This window comes from Lepidochelys kempii, chromosome 1 (assembly GCF_965140265.1).
Source record: "Lepidochelys kempii isolate rLepKem1 chromosome 1, rLepKem1.hap2, whole genome shotgun sequence".
NCBI lineage: Eukaryota > Metazoa > Chordata > Testudines > Cheloniidae > Lepidochelys > Lepidochelys kempii.
Window position 1 is genome coordinate 228,517,224 of NC_133256.1, and position 23,220 is coordinate 228,540,443.

The following is a 23,220-nucleotide window of genomic DNA, read 5'->3' on the forward strand; positions in this document are numbered from 1 at the left end:
ATGTAATTATCCTAATATTTTTTAAATTGTTGGATACTAAATACTAGGTTCAAAATCTGATCAGGTTGTAAATATAAATCCGTCTAATAAGGCACACAAAGATGTTAATGTGGCTTAAGAGGGTAAGCTGGCTAACTCCTTAAAATAGCTTAAATTCTAAAGCCACTTTAGAGTGTTAAGCTTTAAACTATCCTTGTAACATACATTTTTGAGGTCACTCTCAGTTCGATTCTGAGTAGCTTGAGAGAGCTCAAAAATGTGTACAAATCAGATCTGGTTTAGATATTCATCACACATATGTATTAAACATTAAAATAATGTTATTAAGGTTGCAAAAGCAAGCACTCAAAAAAGTTAGGAAATGCCAGAATTAGTGTTGGACACATACATTTGATTCTGCACTCCCTTACCCGTACCTCGTGTGTGTATTATGATACAATCTTTGTATAGAATCAGATACTATTTCTTCCATAAGACACTTCTTTTTCTTCCAGAAGCTCCTTGTCCCCAGGGAAGGGTATCACAAAAGAGAACAAAATGAATGTTGGGGGGGCATACAGTTACCAGGCAGAATTAAGGTTGCAGAAGCAAGCTGAATTCTAAAGCTTGGTCTACACTAGAGTTAGATCAATGTAAGGCAGCTTACATGACCTATCTCTGTAAGCATCTACACTACAACTTTGCTCCCAGCGGTGTATGTGTATACGTACACAGTGTACGTGTATACTGACCTAATTACTCCACCTCTGCAAGAGGCGTAGCACTTAGATCGATGTAGTTAGGGCAACATAGTGTCTGTGTAGACACTGCATTACTTACATTACCTGTTGGCTGTCAGCCTCTGGGGGGAGGGGTTTTCCAGTTGTCAGTGCCCCACATAGTTAAGTTGTTGAAAGTGCTCCTGGCGAGGACCTGCACCACCAACAGAAGACATGAACCACTGCAATAATTGCTGTGGTAGCTGTATGTCAACCTAACTTAGGTCAATTAAATTTTGTAATGTAGACAAGGCCTTGGTGTTTGAACTTGCAACCTTAATAATGTTATTTTAATGTAGCTTTTTCCTATGGAATATAGCTATATATTTGAAATCCCTATTGTATTTAATGTCTAATTTAATCTGGCTTTTATCTGTTACTCATTTTCTGAGCTATTCTTCCTCATTTTCATGATTGTAAATGTTGTTTCTGAGGCAACCATCATTCTTCATATTAATTTAAAATGTTGGCCCATATGTGAAACTGTGTCTGAGGACCGCTTAGAGTAGCTCAGGATGGAGGTGAAAAAGTGGCCGTTTGCTTTCAGCCACCTTTGTGCTCTCCTGATCCTCAACTAATCTGAATAGGTCTGATTCTCTCCCCCTCCCCCCATCCCCCAGCACAATTTAGAGGAGCCATATGGCTCCTCAAAGTTGCACCAGCTGCCAGTGGCCCTAAGGTGCTGTTAATGGTAGCCAGAGATCACTGGGGCATAGGGACACACTGGCTACACCCCTTTCCCCCTAGCAACATGCCCTGAGCTGACAGCCAGGAAGAGAGGGAGCATAGGATGAGCTGAGCTATGGTACCTATATCACCCGAAGATTCCCCCCTACACTGGGGTGACACTCCCAGGAGCAGGTAAGCCAGGTTTAGGATAGCTTTGTGCTGGGAAAGTGGTGACACAAAGCTGTCCCAACGCAACTGAGGATCTGGCTCATTACTTCTAATAATGACTCATTAGCATTACAACTTTAAGATCACATTTTTAAACTCTAAGGGTTCAATTATATTCTCTGCTGATGCACAAGGGGGCATGAATTAGGGAGCCGACTAGCCCATATGCTGCCATCTACAGGAAGTGCCAGTGGACATATGGTGGATATGCATATTGCTCCTGCTCAGAGAAGCAGCAAAGAACACTTGTCAGTGCTTTGCCCTGGCCTTCGCTGTGAAATGCTGCTCTTTGCTGTTGAGAACCCTGTGGCAGAGAATGCATTACACAAAATGTATATTCTCCATAGATTGAGAAGCCAGGGAAGGATTTGGCCGATTATTTCTAATGGTGGCAGCTTACCCTATGCATATGATCCGGTTTTAGTACAATGCCGTAGTTCTCATGGGATATAGCCAGATATTTTGATCTCTCTTAGAGTTTCTTGGTATTCACATATGTCTATCAAGGTGACTTCAGTAGGGTTATTCTAGTTTTACACCAGCTTTATGGAGAGAAGACTGTCTGGCCCATAAAGTCTAACAAATGTTTATCTTTTTCTTTAGTGAGAAATATTAGACACTAATTTGCATCCACTTGTTTTATCATAATAATGTAATGTATAGTATGCTACTGTGATTTACATTTGTTAAAAGGGCACTGTCAAGGTTGGTAGGTCAAAACATTTGACTTAGTTTATTGTGCATTTTTATTTCCATACATTCTGAACTCTAATTTATTCTTTTGTGTAGCCGTATCGTGAAGTTTACAAGAAATCTCTTTGTAGAAAGCGGGTTTGGATTTCTTAGGCAGCTCACTATAATACTTTTCTATAAAAAAGGGATAGATCTGGATTTTGGAGGTAATATCGTGGCCCCATAAAGACAATCAGAGTTTTGCCATTGACTTGAATGGAAGCAGGATTTAGCCCATTCAATGAAGAAGGAAAACTCTCCAACCTTTTGTTAAAACTAGAGATGGGCCTCAATTTATATATATGCAGAACTGGATTTCACACCCCAAAGTTCATAGTGGTCCAGCTTTGGAGTTTTGGTTCAAGTTGCTAAAGAGATAGGGAGAAGCTAAAAATAGGAATCTGGATCAGATTTCAAGTCCCCCAAAAATCTGAGTATTCAAATCCAGGATTTTTTGGTTCAGGCCCATCTCTAGTTAAATCTAGAGCATACTACTAGTTTGCTAAATCAAATAATTTCCTGTTGCAGCCCTGGGTTCCTCAGCCACCATCACCATAACATTTTCAACAGGAGATAGTGAATAAGTTTATTATTTAAGATACTGAAAGTCAATTTTTTTGTGGACCAACCTTGACAAGTTTCCCCTTTAAAGACTAACATAGGTGGGTAATAAATTATCAGAAATACTTTTCATTGTACAGCATGGCTTATTTTGCAGATATAGGAAAAGACACAAAAAAATCAGTCCAAAATTCCCTCTGTGAAATCACTAGGCCAAGTTTTTCTATCTATGTAGTTATATAGCCTTCATCGCCAATAATATCTGAGCATCTTGAAATCATTAATGGATTTTTATCTTCCCAATAACCCTACGAGGTTCAAAAGTATTATTTCCATTTTACAGTTGGGAAACTGAGGCCTGGGGTAAATTTAGTGACTTCCCAAGTGGTCTACCCTCTAAACCATCCTTCTTATCTTTTAAATTCCACTGGAATAAATCTGGAATAACTCCACTGACCTCAAATATGTTACCATGGATTTACACTGGTATAACTGACAGTAGAGTTTGGCTCACTGTCCACAACCCAGTAAATTGTTCCAAAATTAGATCTTATTTTGCCTGGAGTTGATTTAATAATAATTCTTTTAAAAAAACAATACTAGGGTTGAATTTTCAAAAGTGCTCAGTGCTCGCCTAACTCTGCTCCCACACTGGCGACAATGATTAAACTCCAGTTGACTCAATTGGAAGGACAATTAAACCAAGGCTGAAGCAGCTCTTTTGAAAGTCTCACCTCAACTTTTATTTTGTGCCACCCACTTAGTGGGCTGTCAGTTTAACCATTTTTATGATTTTGCAGAATGTGATATTGTGTGGTGAATGGAGACTTCACTGTGCAGAGGAGCAGGGAAATTGGCATTTAATCCAACATGAATCACTTTAAACTGCATCATTCTAGAGTAGCTTTTTGTAGAAACATGTCTGTTCTCCTTACACCAGTGTAGGTCAGGAGTAACTCTTATTAAAGTGAAGGGAGTTGCACTGGTGTAAAACAGTATAAGTGAATGAGAATCAAGTTCCACAGTTATGCATTTTAATGTGCACATTGGAAGACTCCATTCCAGGCATCTATCTCATTCTGGATTTGATTCTCTTCTCACATCAGTGTGAGTCAGGAGTGACTCCACTGAAGTCAGTGTAAAACTCGTGAACGTGAAGAGAATCAGGCCCTCTTTTTGAGAATCTTCTAGCAAGATTTCAAAAATAGCCTGAAGTTAGGCTTCACTTATTGAGACATCTGCCTGATTTTCGAAAGTGTTGAGCTCCTGTTGAGATCAGAGTTACGTGTCTTAAATCTGGGCCTAAAATATTCAGTGTAGCCCCATCTCTAGTTTTAGCCCTCTGATAATTATATACAGCAAAGTTTTTCTTCCTGCTTGCAGGTGATTACATACCAGAAAATTCAGATATATTCCATTTTTTAGAGACTAGTAAAGTGAGATCATTGAGATGAATCGGATCTGTAAGACTCTCTGCACTTTTGAAAATGAGAGGTGTTTTTGTATTTGAGAGCCTCACTTTAAGTTCCTTTAAAAAAAAAAAAAAGAAAAAATCTTGGCTTTACCTAATTGGATACTTTATAAATTCTCTGTCTAGCAAGGGAAATCCTGGTGATATTTAAATGTAACATGGCAGAGAATACTGTGGTTCTAGAACCAGTCTAGGATGGCTTAGAAATAAATATCTGTGCCAGAGAGCTTCCTTTGATTAATAGAATTCAGTATCTAAACTGACATAATATTAAGACATGCCAAAACCCTCTGAAATAATTCATGATATAAGTAAATAATTAGACATTTGATTTCCCAATCCTTTTTAAAAAAAATATATTCCAATATATGCATGCACGAAGGGCCTGATCCTTCTCCATCTTGACCCTGGTGTAGACATTTGGACTTGTGTATAATGACAGGAAAGTGTGTTTAAAACACTGTCAGATCACAGTTGTTTCATTTTGTGTGCACTTTGCACAGGTGTGTGACTACACATGGTGTAAAACAGGAGGAGAATCAGGCCCATTATAACCAGATTACTATTTGGGAAATGCCAGCGTCCTATGAGTTAAAAATGAAATTCCCTCCTGAGACAAAATCTGCTTTATTAGAAATTCTTTAAAATTGCTAAATTCTGCCCACCTTGAGAATTTTGTCTCAGAAAATTTCTTTGTTGTTAGAAGTAATTTTAGTAAATATATACTGAAGTGATAGTGAAATGTCCATAGGCTTCTTCCGAGTTGAAGCCAATATACTGTAGTCCCAGAAAAAGGCTTTTAAAAATAGAAAAAGGGTCTCCTGTCTTATTTTTAAACATTCTTCTATTCTGGGAGGATTAGGGTTTTTGAAAGAATAGATTTCAAGACTGATGTATTTTTGCTCTTGCGGTCTGGATCACTGCTTCCTCCAATTATGGAGTGAAGCCCAGCAGGAGAAGAAAAATGCTATCTATAGACTGGAAAATATGTCTGTATTAGTAGACTGCTCATTTCTTCGTGCCATATATATCATGGATATGAACCATGGCGTTTTAGGAGGAGATGAAATTGGCTGGTCATTCATGCTAAAACAACTAATCCAAACAGAATGAATTTTAAAAAGTGCAACATTCTGGGTTTTTTGAATTACATGGATGAGGGAGGAGTTAGTTAGGAAAAAAAGGGGACCAGGCAAAGAACGGAGAGTGGAAACACCCATAAATAAAAATGTTGTGTTGTCTAATGTCTTGCTTTATAACTGATCTTCTGTATTCTAAAAAGGCCCTCAAAAACTAATTGGTTTCATTGTAATTTTATTTATGTATTCATATATACACATACATTTTGGGCATAACTAGTAACCTGTAACTATGGAAATGGAGGCTGCCAACACACCTGTGATGACACAGATACTGGTCCTGTGTGTGGTTGTCATCAGAAGTATGCCCTGCACTCAGATGGCCGAACATGCATCGGTAAGTACCTCTCTAAAGCACACTTTTTACTAGTAATATGGTAGAATGAGTTGGTGTGTGTGTGGACCCTAGGAGATTAAAACTATTGTTGAGAGGAGTGTGCAATAGTAGGTTTTGGTCATAACAGTTAGGGTCAAACTTTGCAAAGAGATTAGAAGCATACAGTTATGATTGTTTTATGTAAATGTTTGTCTGTGAAATATCCCATTGTCATTGCTTTGTCATTTTAATTCTATTTTTATAAATCGAATTTAATAACTTTTAAAATTGAAAAGCACAAAAGGTAACTATGGATCAAGGATCAACTCTACCCCTTTATACTCATATGAGCAGTCCATTGATTTCAGTGGGACTTCTCACATCAGTAAGGTGAGTAGGATTTGATCCTAATATTTTTTAAATTCTATTTGGGGATAATTTAATGTCCATAATATGCTTGCTTTCCTGGTTTTTTGTTTTTGCTTTATAGCAAAATAATAGTACTCATCGTGAGTAAGCTTCCAGTGTGACTGTCAATGGGAAAATGGCCTAGCAGGAAGTGAAGCATCCTGGGTGATGCCATGCAAATATTTATTATTACAAAGTACATTGTTTGCATAATATTATCCGTTTTTGTACAAAAAGGAACTTTTTGCAATAAGTTAATCAGTGGTTATGTTCCTTTTTTACACTCTTACTCTCAAAATCAGAACCTAAAAATCCATAATGGTTTTCATCATCTTCACATTGTTATTGATTAGTTTGTTTCAAAAATGTATAAAGTAATACAAAAAATAGGAAATAAGCTTAAATACTTTCAGAATTAGATGGAAGTTCTTAGTCTTCTCTCTCCTTTCTCCATATTTGAAAACATACAGGTCCTGATCCCCAGCCTACTGAATTCAATAGAAATCTTTCAGATTACTTCAGTGGGCTTGAGACCAGGCCCATAGGCAGCGAGATCTGTTCAGACAAACCCCTTGCCAGCTCATGGAATTGACCTCAGATAGGGCTCAGCATAGGGAAAGGGGTCTGATTGCACAGATCTCATGACCGGATCAGGGCTGTAGCCTTCACTAAAGGAAAAGTTATCAAGGTACAACAATTACCATGTCTTGCTGTATACACTACCTATTCCTGGACTGTTAGGATCTCTCTATCAGTACTTTCTGTTAACATATTGGTCTGAGTTCTGCAGTCCCTCTGCATAAGGAACTCCTATTGAAGTCTATGGGAGTTCCATGTGCAGAGAGCTTGCAGGATTGAGGGCCCTAATACCAGGTTTTATTGAGGAACATGAAATAAATTTTTGATGCTCCCATTTGCAAGAGTTCACTGTTCATTGATTTCCTCAGGTTGATGTTTAAATTTGTCCATCATGTTCAAAAGGATGTACTCCTGGCTTTTTTTATTACTATAATTTTTCGTTTTTGTAATGTAACAAACACAACTTCATGTTACATTCTTTGGTCCTGCGATGTAAGTCACATATTACTGCTTGTGTTGATTTTCCTCCCTCTGAGTAGTTCTTTCTTTTAGAACACACTTTTTAATTTTTATTTATTTTTTACATTTTTATTCCTGCTTTCTGGTGATGGTTCCTGATTGCCTGTCTTGTCTGATAACTGACGTTCATTAATTATTTACAGAACAATAAAAAACCCACAGTATCTCAAACAAAAGCCTCTATTGCAGCCTGATCCCATCTAGAACTTGTTTAAAAACTTCTCGTTACAACTCAACCATGTAGTGTTGCCACAGATCAAACCTGCCAGCCGCCGCCTTCTCCTCCTCCTTCTCATTTCCATTATTCCACTGTTTGCTGTCTTCAGTGGTGTATATATTCTGGGCATCACTGCAAGAATGCAAACTTCTGCAATGCCAGATAAATACTTTTTGACCCTTTGTCTAACACATTTTGTCTTTGTTTGCCTGATTTTTATTTCTTTTTTAATGTTTGCTGCATGTGAAAGTCCCCACTTGCATTTTGTTTTGGCTTTTTTAATAAAGCAACTCCACCACCCTGCATAAATCATTTTATTTACCCAGCTGCTGCTTTCTCCATTGCTGTCCTGTATGAGAAACCTTTATTTTTATTTCACTTACTGCTCATCTCTTCCCTCCCTTGTGAATGATTGTTTCTATGTATTTCTAATGAAGCATAACTCAACTAAAGTCCTTGTTATGCTGAATTGAAACTCTTACCTATAGGATATCAGAAATTATTTGCAAAATGACCTTTGCTGACATCATCTTGCTTACTGCATGCTTATAAAATTACTAAACCCTGTTCTTGCAACATCTTTTCTAGCATTGAATGTTTAGCTCGTAGTGTTTCATAGACAAGCAGGCAACCAGCACTGCCCAAATTGATCTTTTTTGTGTTTGTTTGGTTTGTTGTTCGTTTTTTGGTTTGGGGTTTTTCCTTTTTTTTAAATTTGCATGCATTGTTTGGTTTTTAAACACTCTGTCAATGTGTACACGACTATGGTGCACCCATGCCCTTCCATCACCGGATTCTTTTAGCTCTGTGTGTCTGTCTCATCTTTGTCCTCAGCCTGCCATTTTCAGATCCTGATCCCACCATCAGCCTGAATCACTTTACAGTTTGTCTTTAATAGTTTGTTTAACTAGAACCCTTGTATTTAAATTTCCATTACTAACATCTGTCTGGGGCAGTCCTGTTTGCTGTCTCATTCTCTAGTAGGAAACAAGCTTTGTGTGTGTTTTCTGGTTAATTACTTTGTCATTTATCATTCCTCCTCCTCCTCTTCTTCCTTCCCCTTCTGCCCCAAGCACCCTTTAATTTTTTTCTGGGGTTTCAAGTGGAATTAACTCTCTAACTGGGATTTAGTGCTTTCATGGCTTGCTTCTTGGCTTTGGTTGTGCCAGGCCAAGAAACTGTCTTAGGCAGCGGAAAATTGGGCTTTTGATTAACCAACTGCTCCATGTTTGTCCCTTACTTGTGTTTTAGAGAAGGATGAGGCTGCAATTGAGAGTTCTGAGTACAATGCCACGTCAGTAGCTGATGTGGACAAGAGGGTGAAACGGCGGCTACTTATGGGTAACACTTTTCTTCCACTTCCTTTGTTGTGCTCTCACTTTGTCTGTGTGTGTGTGTATGGATTTTTTTTGTTTGCTTTTTTTAAAAATTTATTTTTAGTTTATTTCATCTATGTTTATGAGGTCACCTTTTTTAAGTTCTTGTCTTCCATCATACAATTTCATTTCTCATTTGTAAACTTTTTCCCCTAACCCTGCAGTTTTCATGTTCAATTTCTTCTGCATTGAAAGAAATTTTTGCCATTAACTTTACTGACCTTTTGCAAACTACTTCTTACGTGTGATTTGTGTATGTATGTGTGGATCCAGGGTTCACATAAAATCTCATGTGTCAGATCTGCCTTTAGTTTATAAGTGGATGATGATATAAAATGATGCTCTTTTTCATATATGGTGTTATATTTGCTTAGTTAAGTTTTTTGCAGTACTTTTGAGTGAAATGTATATATTATTGCTAGAAATTCATTTATTTCCTTAACACTGATACGTTGAAAACTATTGTGATAAGTGAGCTTTAATATGATCTTCTCTCAAGATTAGTGCATGGTTTGTTTCTGTGGGTTATCCGCTAAAGAGTGGAAGAAGAACGACCAAGATAATTCTTCTGATACTAATCAATTGCTCAGGCATCTAATAAACTGTCTTGTTCATATTATACATATGACCATTGATGATGGTGTTCTTTTTGCAAATAAAAAGGAGCTTGCATTTTTGGTTTTCATAGGAGCATATGGTATGGGAACAGAATCAACAATCTGGTTGCTTTTCCTGCTGAGTTATTCTTTAAGGTTGTGGTGGCTGGATCTCTGCCAGATTCCTTTTCACATAACAAATGTCATCGAAGAGTATGGATTACTGAACTGTACTGCTACTTTGGAGAAATCCAGGCAGTTGGTCAGACTGTATTTTCAGTTTTGATCTGTCTCACATGATGCAAAATGGCCCCACTAGATTTTAAGTGTATTTAACACAGGTGAAAAGTGCCAGATTGCCAGTCTTTGAACCTGGAGTTCTTTATTTATCCATAGAAGAGGTATAGCATATGAACTGGCAATACAAGCTTCCTGTCAGTTCCCTGGCAATTATCAGCCCAATCCTAAAAGGTGCTGAGCACTTCATAGGTTCAGCACTGTCTGTGAACCTGAGTCCTGATCTGGAAGGACCATTTCTAGAGGACAAGAGAACTGTTCAGTTTCTATGCTAATTTAATCCTTGATAACTAGGATAATTGTTCCAATTGTTGTTAGTGGTTTTGATGCTATTTTGACACCTGGCTTTGCATTATCAATCTAAAATGGTATTAAATGGCTATATGTAAGTAAAATACTTTGTATCCTATTACTGAATCCCTCAGCTATCTGCTCCCCTATTGCCACTGGAGTTTCTACAGGTTTGCAATGTAGTAAAAGTTTGAAATGAAATGATGTAGCAGGCAATCCATAGGTGTAATTTATTGTATAATAATGAATTGAATACCCACAAACCAGTTTAGATTTTCATAAGTTATTGTATAGATCAGTGGTTTTCAACTTTTTTTCATTTACGGACCCCTAAAATATTTCAGATGAAGGTGCGGACACTTTTGGAAATCTTAGACATAGTCTGTGGACCCCCAAAGGTCCGTGGACCACTGGTCGAAAACCACTGTTCTATGGAAATGACAGCCTTTCGCAGATTCCTCAGAAATAGTCTGTGGATCCCGATTGAAAACCACTGGTATAGATCATCCAGCATCCTAGGGCACAGTTAATGGTTTGGCCAGGGATTTCAAAGAGGGAGTTAGGCACCCATGACCACTGAAAGCAAGAATTGTGTGCATAGCTTCCTTAGGCCCTTTCGAAAATTAGAGCACACATACTCTAATTGCTGTTGGGCCTTCTGATGTCCAGAAGTGACCAGCCCAATCATCAAAGCTGAAAAACAATCCATACTATTGGCTAAAAAAGGTTATACTATTGGCCAGAGTAAAAAAAAACAGAATAAAAAAAGTTATGGTTATCAGTATGCTTATTAAATATATCAGGCTCCCATTAACATTTAGTATTTTGTGGGCAGAGGCAAGGGGTTAACAATCCAACTGGTCATATAAGTGGTCAGAAACATTCAATAACTCCTCTATTAACATATATTGTCCAAGATGGGAAATACATGCAGTGGCTAGACTATAGAATCCTTAGGAAAGTTGTCCATTAGAACTTGAATAGCTACTGAAATCAAGTCTGAAAGGGCAGCAGCAGCTTCTTATCCAATTTCTGGTACACAGGGAACCTCTGATTGTCTTTGATAGTATTCCAATGCATTTTCAAAGTTAATGACTTTTCCAAATAGCTTACAGTGCCATTGTCTCTTTCGGTACTTTTCAAACTGTCCTTATAGAAAGTACACAGTGTTGCCAATTCTCACAAATTTATTACTGTGATTTTGACCCCTGCTGCAGGCAGTCTTGTGAAGAGAGGAAAAGCTCCAACTTTCATGTGATTTAAGGGAAGGAAGCAGGGGAGATCCTCCCACAGTGCCCTGTAGTTTTGAGAAAAGTGCACTAAACTGCAAGCCCAGAGACCACCATTTCTAGTCCCAGCTCTTCCCTTGACTGCTGTTAATATTTCTGTTCCTTCACAACCCTTATTGTGAACTAAGGCTTTATACTGCTACCTGGAGCAATTTCATTAACCCATTTCACAGATAACTGAGAGCTTGCACAAGGTCACTTCAGGCAGAGCTGGGAATAGACTCCTGGCCTCCAATATAATAGAATTAGGTCTCATCCATTTGCTACACTACCTTTCAGAAGCAACATAGATTAGGTTCTTCTGTAATACATACTAACACAGTATGACTATATGTCACCCTCTAATGGCTAGACATCATGAAGAGGGAATCTAATAGAATTCTCTTTCCTTGCTACATATATTTTTCTCTATACCTTGGAGGGCAGACAAGAGACAGGATCTTCTAAAACAATCTGCAATCTACTCATCTTCAGGTCGATTCAGCCTGTCACTAGGAGTTTTCCCCACAATTTTTCATAGTGTCTAAGAGGACCAAGGGAGTTTGAACTATCCTTTATATCTACCCACCCACCCCTTCACCCCTATATCCCCTCAGTGTGGACTACCAGGTTCTGAATGGAGACTCCTGCCCTCATCATTCAGGAAGTTTCACTGAATGACTTTCTCTGCTCTGTGAACTTAAAGGAGACATATCTCCACACTCCTATTCATCCAGTTCATTGACAGTTTCTTCACTCGCACCTGGACTAGGGCCACCCAACAGGAAGAGGAGATACAAATATTTCATGAGGTGGATGGCCTGCTGTGTCCTGTGTCCTTTATCTCCATCAAGACTTCTGTGTACTACAAATCCATAGTATTGTTGTAAACTGAGAAAAGAACTCCTTGGTGTACACTCCAAACCTCATTCAACTGTGTCACAGGTTTTTTATGAGCAGAAGCATGGGGTTATTACTAGAATCGGGGAGAAGAGGCATCACAGAGTTGTCTGAGACTGTTTGCTGAGCCAGGATCCCTCAATCAGAAGCCCTTCCTCTCCTGGGGTTAGTGGTTGCATTAGTGGACACAATCCAACTGGCACTGCTCCATAACAGAACTCTACAGGTGTTCCTGGTATTGGTCTGGGATGGAGGAGTTCTCCGATTATCATGTTCCTCAGCTCTTTGGTGTCCAAAGATCTCTCCACTAGTGACTCATCATGAATAACCTCAAAAGGCAAAAGTATGTCATATCCTAGTGTACTAAGGATTATGATAGAGGGTAATCTCAGGGTATGGGATGCACACATGGGAAACCAATCATGCTAGGGCCTCTGGTTCACATGGGAAGCCTGATGAAGCATCAGCTTTCTTCAATTCAGGACCATGGGCTAGGGTCTTCAGCACTTCATATCTTGGATCTTCATGTCAGATATCCTGACAGAATTCAACAATCAGACAGCAACTGTCTCTATAAATCACTAGGGAGGCACCAGGAGCTCCGCACTCTGTGTTTGAAATCATCTCAATCCTATCCACTTAGGAAGAGACCATCATACTATTTCACATCTTTTTACCTAATATGTTTATTGTTCCAAACACAATGATCCCTTATCTTGAAATATGAATCTTTTCTGCCTTGGCTGTGCTCTTAAGTATATGTTCACCCTCCCCAATGCCCACATCTTCTGTTTATCTCCCAGAAAATTTGGCAGGTTCCTTACTAGCCTCAGAAGGAATATCACAGAACTGTGCATCCTGTCTCAGCTGATCAGTCTTCTGCTACCAGATCCCTGATCCTGACTTTCCTGTCCCTAACAGAATGGAGATTGACAGGCTAATGCTTCATATTTTCAACTATTCCTCTTAAGGGCAGGTCTTTACTACCCGCCGGATCGGCAGGTAGTGATCAATCTATCAGGGATCGATTTATCATGTCTCATCTAGACGTGATAAATCAATCCCTGAACACGCTTCCCATCGACTTCGGAACTCCAGCTCGCAAGAGGAGGAAACAGAGTCGACAGGGGAGTGGCAGCGGTCTACTTGCCACCGTCCTCACAGTCAGGTAAGTCGACCTAAGATATGCCAACTTCAGCTACACTATTCGCATAGCTGAAGTTGCATATCTTAGGTCAACCCCCCCTTTCCCCCCCAGTGTAGACCAAGATGCTTCATTAAGATGCTTCATTTTTTGGTGCAGTGAAGGCCTACCAAAATGTCTGGCTCACTTTCTGCCAGTAGTGCCTCTTCAGATATGTACCTCAACTCTGTCCTATACCTCTTATTCAATGATTTAAAACAAAGCTTGAGTTACAACTCTTAAATGGCAATTATTTGGCTTGGGAGTACTCAGTCTCACAAGACCAAACAACACTGCTATACACTCTAATATTTCTTCTTTCCTTCAATCAACAAAATGTTTGATATACATCATTGAGACTAATTGCCACCAGGAACCTCACCTCAGTTCTTACCTATGTAACCAAAATTCTCCTTGAATTCTTTGCAGTTAGTTTTCCTTTACTATCTGATAATTAGAGTATGTCTACATTGCCCTGCAATTTGGACTACGAGGGTGTGAATTGCAGCATGGACTAAAGTGCTGTACTGTAACTGCTCCCAACTAGACAATATGGGCATGAAATTAAAGATCCCTAGTTTGCACTAATGTAATTCTGCAGCTCTTAGGTTCACGCTGCTGTTCACACCACTGTCATCCAAACTGCAGGGTAGCATAGAAAAACTGTTAGTCTCCTTCATTATTATCACCACTTTGGCTCATAGAGTTAGTGAATTGGATGCTATTTCCTGTAAAGACTCTTTTTCTCCAATCCTTTACTTGATGGGTAGGTCTCCGATCTTCTCCAGAACCGTTACTAGTACCAAATGTCAATTTGCTTTTCTATATTAAGTCAGATGATCTTCTGCCCCAATCCATCTGTCAGAAGGAGATGATTCTACATTCCCTAGTTGTGTTCAGACCCCTCAAGTTCTACTTAAATAGGACTTCACCCTTAAGAAGTGGTAAGAAGCTCTCTTCACCAGTTATAATGAAAAGGTCAAAAGGTTCCTTAAGTCACTATTTCAGCCACTAGGGAATCCTCTAATGTTCATAAAACATCTGGACCAGAGTCTCAGATGTGCTTCATTAGATCTGTAGCAACTCCCAAGGCAGAGAAACAGGCCTTTCTAGGAGCAGATCTCCAAGGGTGTAGCCTTGTTGTGTCTCCACATTTTCACCAAGTAATAGATGGTGGAAGTGGGATCCTTCTCTCATTTTCATACAAATAATCTTCTGCCAATCCTGAAACTGCTGGGAAGTAACAATCAAAAGATGGGTATCAGGGAGAGAACAGTGCAAAATTTAACCATTGGTCTACTGATCCTGCAGGTTCTCCTTCCCATCTAACATTTTTCATTCCCTGTATATGTAATTCATCCAATTTCTTCTTGCTCATGTTCAATCATGTGATTACATGTTAGTATTGTTCTCTCCCTCATATTCTTCTTCTGATTGCTACAGGATTGGTACAAGGTGATTTGAATGAGAATAGTATAGTTTTGTGTTACTAGAAAATTCATATATCTTCAGAATTTAATCTCATAAAATAACTATTCGCCAATAGTCCTTTGAGTTTCCTCCTCTCCCTTATTTTCTTCCATCTCATCAGGGTTCATTCCAAATAGGAAAACTTTCTTCTAGGGTTCTGAGCATCTGCCTGTCTTGTAAAGGATCATAGTCAATGTACTTTTGCTTCTAGTTTCTATTGGACACGGCCAATATCCAGCAGTTTTTGGATTGGTAGGTGGATATGTTATGAGAAGAACAATTCTGGAGTATTAATAATAGGTAAGATGGAACTCTCCTATTCCTAACAAAATATAAATACTGCCCACTGCAAACAAGTGGCACAATGGCAGACATTACCAGCATTACCATGCCCAAATCCTCATCTGGCCCCATCTGGAGCAGCAGACTGCTAGTGGTGTGTCCAGAGTGCGGCATATGTTTAGCAAAGGAGCCTTCCCCACTGTGTTCAGCAGAGGTGCTGGAGGAATATGGGGTACCTGCATAACCTGGTGGCTTTCCATCAGTGATGCCCACATAGTTGGATGTAGGATGAAAGTATCTCTGTCACAGGTTCTGCCCAAGCCAGGGATCCCAGGTTCTGAACAGCCCTGCAACCTATCAATCAGGGAACTGGCCAGTCAACCTCAGATCTGATAAGCCCGCTGGCCTGGACATTTTAAGGAACTCTCTGATTTACTATGTCTCTTCCAGCACCCTTCACAAGTGCACCACTAGTATTTGTTGTCACTAAAAGTTGTAGCCATTTTGACTTCACATTACGTGTCGGTCTTAATTAGTATTCTGCCCCTTGATAAGAAGGCTTGAGACAGCCTTTTTCCTCTGTCTGTAATTTTGAGAATTAATTTTAGTACTCTTGAAAATGAGGGACAAATAGCTGAGCAAGGCACACTACAGATAGGTACTCTGCCAGCCTCTCCCACTATAACTCAGTTCATCACAACTATCATTCTTTCCTGTGGAGAGACTGTCCATTGGCTGAACTTTATGAGAGTACAAATAGGGATTAAGATAAAACCACCAGACTTCTTCTCACTTGTAACCTTAACTATTATTTGATTCCAAGTATTAGCCTTCTACATCATATAAATTCCATTTCTAGTTGTCATCTTGTAGTTCTTCTCAACAGTTACATTAGTACCACACTATTTTACTTTGATAACCCTTTGTTAATGCAGATTAACTGTGAATTCTTAAGATTAGCCCATTCGAGAGGATTTGGTGCATATTGTGTCAAAAAACTCTGTTCATTATTTTTCATATCCACATAAAATTATGTGTGTGTGTGTTCATCTGTACATACACACAAAACCTCCAACCCCTTGACGTTCCACTTGAAGACCTAAAAACCAAATTCCTAAATTCAAATGTTACCCATTCACGTATTCCTTTCTCTGCCCACAAGTGCAGGCCTGCTGACTGGCTTCTGTTAAGTCAGCTCTGTCTGACATAAATCTACTAAGAAGCAAGGCAGAAAGTAAAGAAAAATGGCAAGAAAGGGGGAGGCAGCATTATGACAACAAATGCTCTCTGCATACTTTAAAATGCCTTTTAGTACTTCTGTATAAATTGCACAAGCATTTAGTTTCCTTTCAGATGTGGCTTTAATCTTCACTCATTTGGGAATAATTTGTCTCACAAACACACTAATGTTGGTCTGTGTTTTACACAAGCTAAGGTATAGACAGTTGGATTAAGAGTGAATGCCCATTTTTCTATGACTAGGACTGGTATACAGGTTGTACATGTGAACCTTTGCTCTGATAGACAACTGAATTTAAGATTATCACTCTGACCAGAAATTGTTGTACTCCGCCATCTGTATTGTACAAGTCTTATACGAATTCTAGTGTGAGACAGGATTGGGCTCAGGACGTTATTAGCCAGATACTGGCCCATGCAATGGTAACTGGTGGTGCAGTGCTCATTAAGGGACCTTAAAGTGGCTCTAAATGAGCAGCTGAGAATTTCTTCTCCATGAAGGAATCCTTAAGCTGGAATAAAATTGGCTCTGTGTTAGCTCCTCTTGGCCCTCCTGGTGTAGGATATGTGTTGGGTGCAAGGCCAGAGTGCACTGCATTCTGTTGATCCTGTCATAAGTGCTGAAACTAGGGGTGCTGCCGCACACCCTGGCTTGAAGTAGTAACAAACCAAATACATGGTTTTCGCCTTCAGCGCCCCCACTATAAAAATTGTTCCAGCGCTACTGGATCCTGTTGGGGTCATGGCTTTTGGGCCATTACAAGCTGGCTCAAGTTAGAGGCTGCTTTTTAGGCTGCTCTAACTTGCACTAAGGTCATTGTGGCCCTTGGCCAGCCTTAGGATGTAGATGAGGAAAACTGGCTTAGATCCACTATTGCCTCTCCCTCTCAGCTACACTGATCTCTGCTCTGGTTCAAAAGTCAGTATGTTGTACTGTATGTACATATACACACACACACATCCAAGCCTATGCAGTTTAACCACGCAAAATTGGTTTGGAGTATTTAAGGAAAAGTTCTTCTAAGGGAATCCTCATCCCCTGAAGTTCTCCTCTTCCATCCCTTTTCTGCCTCAGAATGAGGCACAACCCTGATCAGTGTCCTTGGACAGCAACAAGGCACACAGGAGCCTATTACATTTGGGACTTTCATATGATCTTTTTTTAAAAAAAGTTGTGGAACAAATTGTCTTTTGGAAAGAAAAGTTACATGGGCTGTAAATGAATTGACCTTCAGTCTCTGGCATATATTATAATTAGGGATGGCTGAACCCAACCTCGAAACAGTTTATACCCTTTTAATAAGGGTTCTTCTTACTTGTGGCAGCAGATCCTGTTGAGCTACACATTCCCCTCCTCTTGCACCCGGAACAGGTGGTTTCATTGAAGAGGTGGTCTGCCCCTTTTTCCTGCAGTGTCAGGTCTTCTCTACAGGAAAAGGCTTGGGAGGCTGCCTCCCATTCTCACCAGCTCAGATGTTCCTACCAATACCTCTGTTGGACTCATGTCATAAGGATGAAACCTACTGGGTTCTACAGAAATCAAGAGCCTGAGTCTACACCAAATTTATTGATTTGCTACTGATCTCAGTGGGAGCAGAATCTATAAAAAACTATAGAATGAATATATATATATTTCCAATTACAATGCGGAATTTAACAGAGAAATATTGCTCTGCTATAGAATTCTAAACATTAGTTCAAGAGTTCTATGGAAATGACATTCTCTATTAAGTTATGTTGTTTTTTTAGAATAATTTCTATGATAACCAACTTATTTTTTACACAAACCCTGCAGGTATTCATCCTTTTCTATAAGGGTTGATTTTTCTCTCCTTCAAGCAATATATTAGGCTATGGCCCTAAAAACCAGACACCAATTATAGCTGACATGGCATTTGTTGTATCTTTTGCATTATGAGGATCTCAGTCTTATGAGGTTTATATTGTTTGTTTCAGGTGATGTCTTTAGACAACAAAAGCAGTTGCAGGGCTTTAGAAAGCTAATCAATCACATTGCACTCATCAGCACTCCTCAAGTATCGCTTTGCAAAATTGTAGACATACCCAGAATTACTCCCGTAATGTACACATGTTGCTGCAAAGATCCCTCCTTTCACTATAAGAAACCACTTACAAAGTTGTAATAAGAGCTTTGGGGACTCATCCTTTCATCAGCATAATGGAAAATGATAATCCCCTTCCATTGGAGTTTTAGTCTTCTGTATATATAATACAGTGCTGCTCCTTAAAATTTCCTCACAGGCTCAGAAAGACTGTGGGGGATACACACACTCTGTCAGTGATGCAAAATCACTAATGATATTTGTGTATTGGAACAACCAACCACTACCATCAGCTTTTATCTACATAGGGACCATGTTGAGTGTATTAGGGGCTGTTTATTGGGAGGCAAATTTGGATGTATTTAAAAAAAAAGACATCTGAATGGAATGGTTCGTGTCCAGCTTGAAAGTTCTTTCCATAACGGAAGTTGTAAAGGTCAATGGGTGGGGAAGTTTTCTCTTCTGTTAATTCTGCTGTATTTTCAAAGCCTTTAATTTACTTCATCTCCTTTTTAGCTGATGCAATGAACTAATGAATACAAATCCGTTTCACAGCAGTCCCATTCCCAACTGGACGTAGTCCTTAACTATTCCCTTCTTTGTTCCAGCTTCTTTTAGCTGCTCTTCATTGCACTATCACAATACATTTTTAATATGTGATTATACCATGAAAAGTGACCGCACAAATTGGCTGCATCTGTGATGACTATGTCTTGAACGTAGCCACCTATAGGTTATTCTTCACAGAATATTGCAATGTTCCAAAGTCAAGGGTCCAAATTCATCCTTAATGTAATTCCACTGACTTCAGTGCATTTACACCAGTGATGAACTTGTCCAGGTAGCTCACTGATAAAGCAAGTTGTCCTGGGTTGCCTGTGGGATCTCACTCCTGATTCATCTCTAAAAATATGAAAAATCAGTACAAATTAGAATACACCATGTACCATGGTGACGCAAAATGCACTCATTTCAGCTATAAAAGGGATGAACTTATGTTAATAAAAGGGATGAACAATGTGTTAAGTCTTGTGGTCTATAGAAGTGAACCTTCTAACCTGTTTGGTATTTAGATGGACAAAAGGTGTTTCCTAGTGGGTGGAAAGGGTCTTCTGCGGTCTATTCCTAGCTCATTCACTCACTTGCTCTATGATTTTAGACCAGTCACTCATCCTCTCTGGATGAGATTTTTGAAAGTGCCTAAGGGAGCTAGGCATTCAACTCTCATTAACTTACAATGGAAGCTGGGTTCCTAACTTCCTTAGGCACCTTTGAAAATGCCATTCCTTGTGCTTTATGTTTTGAAAGGTAGGCTTTTAAAGGGAAGCTACTCTGTTCCATAATACTGTATATTATACTGGTGCTTGGAAGTGTAAAGGTCTTTTGATTGTAGAGCCACAAATTCCCAATGGATTGGCTCCCCTGGCTGTCAATTGACTCGGTTTCTGATGAAGATGTCCATGATTTTTTTAGGTTCTGTGAGGCCCATCCCCTGTGGTTCTGATCTTTTCCTTAGCATGGGTGCTTAAACCAAGGAGTATAGCTGGGGTATAATTAGTTATTAGCAGTGCCTCAGTTTGCCAGAGCGGATGCTGACCATCCTTAACTATGTAAAAGTTTTTCCATTCTTCAGGGTATCACCTCTTCATATTGGATGGCTATTGGCAAGCCCTCTAATCACTAATATTCCCTTTTTGAGGAAAGTGACTAAGAAGGCAACAGCTGTTCAATTCCAAGACTATTTGAACATGATATCCTTAGTAGGCCCCAGCCTTCATTTTCATTTGAGACTATCTTCATAAAGATCATGATCTTTTCTGGTTTTAGTTTTAACTGGCCATTTGTTTTTTTTAATATGAGCCCTGGATTGTTGCACTAGCCATTATGAAACATTGGTGTTGTATCTAGAACAGGGTGCCAGTCTTTCCAGCCATATTTTGAAGATAATCAGAGGTGACAGACGATTGTGTGTCAGCAATAAGTTATTTGACATTCAACATCCCTTAAAGATCTGTTCTTTCCTTTCATGTTGCTCATTTTATATGAGACCTCTTTGTGAGATAATTTCTAAACACCATGTTCAATATCATCGGATTAGTATGCAAATGATACTCGGCTGGTCCTGCTCATTGGACTCTGCATATTCAGCCTCTGTTCTGAAGGAATGCTTGGATAATAGCATTGGGTGGGTGTATCGGAGCTCTCTTGTCTTAAATCCTGGAGAGAAAAGTCGTGCTGCTGTGTAGAAGTCGCTGGTGTGAGGAAGCTCACTCTTGCTTTGACTCCCTGCTCTTCAGGAGAATTCATGCACTGGTAGAGAGCTGGGGTTGGTCATGTTAAGAAAGTGGAGATTTTCAGTTTGTGAAATTCTTACATAAATAATAGTCCCTGATGACTTCACAACAGCTGAATATGCCCTCTTGGACACCAGATGCAATTATAGTCATTCACTCCTTACACAGCTTCCCACAACACTTCTCTGTGTCTTGTATCTTGTTCAAAATACAGCAGCACACTACTTTACAAGTCTGCAGAGCATGAGTATGTTACATCTACCCAGCATTATTTACACTGACTGCCTATACAATGGCAGATTGACTGTAAACTCACACTAACATTTTTTTAAACCTGAACAGTAGAAGTCCTGGCTATATTCAACACCTTCTCCGTGAGGCTCTTCCTGACTGTTATCTACCCTCTGATACAGCCCTCTAGTAGGAGGTATGAGATCACACCTTTATTGTATGTATGGTGGAGCTCACTCCTCTTTGAAATCTGCCTCTATTCTTCTCCCCATACTTCTAATTTTTTTTTTCAAAATTGCTTATTTTGTTTGGGATTTTTTAGACAGCTCATCAATGATCCCTTTGTTACCTTTCTACTTCATTCTTTTTTCCCCCTGATTGTACTGGATCTTTGTTAACTTTTTACCTGTTTAAAATTAATATGATTGTTTAAATTATCTTTTAGTTTATATGTATTAAACTGTATAGTATTCCAAATGGCTTGGCTGTTGGATTGAGGTGGGGGACATATAAGCAGGAGGATGTAGTAACTGGGTTCACAGCAGAAATTTTAAATCCAAACCATCAGTTTACATTAATTTTTCATAATTATATAAAAACATTTTGTGTTGGCTTGAGTTCACCTCTCTTTCACAATGATGGGAAGTAATGTTTCCATTTTATAGAGGGGAAACTGAGGCACAGAAAGTTTCCATATAAGCACTACTTCAAGTGATTTTCCCACAGTCACGTAGCAAGTCAGTGGCAAAGCTGGGAAAGAAACTAGGTCTCCATTCCCATGCTCCAGTCTCTGGAAAATTAGTGCTTCCTACTGTAAATCTGAGTTCTATCTTGACAATCTTTGAATAGAAAGTTGAATAGGATGCCCTGTGGACTTAAACTGTGCTATTTAAACTTAACATGTTACCTACCGACATGTTTGATGGAGCTTCTTGCACAGTTCAGCTGTATATGGGTTCACAGTTCCTAAGTTTTTTGCCGAGTTTCAGTTCAAATGGATCCAAACTGCCAAAGTAAATAGCCAAAAATTCCAATTTTTGCCTGATTGTCAACAAAAAACATAAAATCAGTTCCAATTACCTTGATTCTAGAGAAGAGATCTGGCCACAAAAATTGGATCCAGGCTTTGAACACACAAAATTTTGAGACATTCAGATCTTTGAATGGGCTCATAAAATAAGGAGCCACTTTCAAAAATTGAATTTGAATATGAGGTTGGGTTACATTTAAGGGTCCAAGAGGCTGAACTTCAAGGTTTTGGTTTAGGCCTTTACTTAAAACTAAATTTTCTGAAAGGTTCCCAAACCATGGTGAATGTGCCCAGAGGCTCAGGCTTTTAACAAAATCCAAAGCCCAAGTGAGCCTTGTCTGGTGTCGGTTTTGCTTTTAAAAGTTTCACAACTCTATCACCACATCCTGGAGATTCTCCTTTAGCTCAAGAGCTTCAGGTTTTGGACATAAGGGACCTCTCTTTCAATCCTAAAAGGGTAGACATCTCTCAGCCACTGAAAAGGCATTCATTAAACTGAAAGAATTGATCTGATACACATGGGACACCTCAAATAATATCTTGAGGACTGTTGATGGGCTACTACGGAATTTTCAATATCATGCATCAGCTTTGTTCTTTTTAGAACAACATCTTGATTTGCAGGACCCATGTATCTTCCTTAACATAACTGGAGGTAACAATGTTTTAATAGAGCTAGACATATAATATGTATAATGATTTGTATTTTTAGAGTGCCTTCTATCTAAGAAAAAAGAAAAGGAGTACTTGTGGCACCTTAGAGACTAACCAATTTATTTGAGCATAAGCTTTTGTGAGCTACAGCTCACTTCATCGGATGCATACTGTGGAAAATACAGAAGATGTTTTTATACACACAAACCATGAAAAAATGGGTGTTTATCACTACAAAAGGTTTTCTCTCCCCCCACCCTACTCTCCTGCTGGTAATAGCTTATCTAAAGTGATCACTCTCCTTACAGTGTGTATGATAATCAAGGTGGGCCATTTCCAGCACAAATCCAGGGGTGGGGGTGAGGAAAACCTGGATTTGTGCTGGAAATGGCCCACCTTGATTATCATACACACTGTAAGGAGAGTGATCACTTTAGATAAGCTATTAC

General features: G+C 39.1%; 1 protein-coding gene across 12 annotated transcripts in view; it reads left to right on the plus strand.

Moving 5' to 3' along the window:
* Positions 1-23,220, plus strand: part of SCUBE1 (signal peptide, CUB domain and EGF like domain containing 1) — a 297,457-nt gene that overhangs the window by 165,127 nt on the left and 109,110 nt on the right. For 6 of the 12 annotated variants that reach the window (XM_073316746.1, XM_073316756.1, XM_073316764.1 and 3 more), the window contains 2 exons: positions 5,779-5,895; positions 8,849-8,938. The exons of 2 other annotated variants lie outside the window; for them this stretch is intronic. In XM_073316746.1, coding sequence (XP_073172847.1) covers positions 5,779-5,895; positions 8,849-8,938 — 207 coding nt within the window. The remainder of the gene's footprint in view (positions 1-5,778; positions 5,896-8,848; positions 8,939-23,220) is intronic. 4 more of the 12 variants (XM_073316792.1, XM_073316825.1, XM_073316805.1 and 1 more) reach the window with 1 other exon arrangement.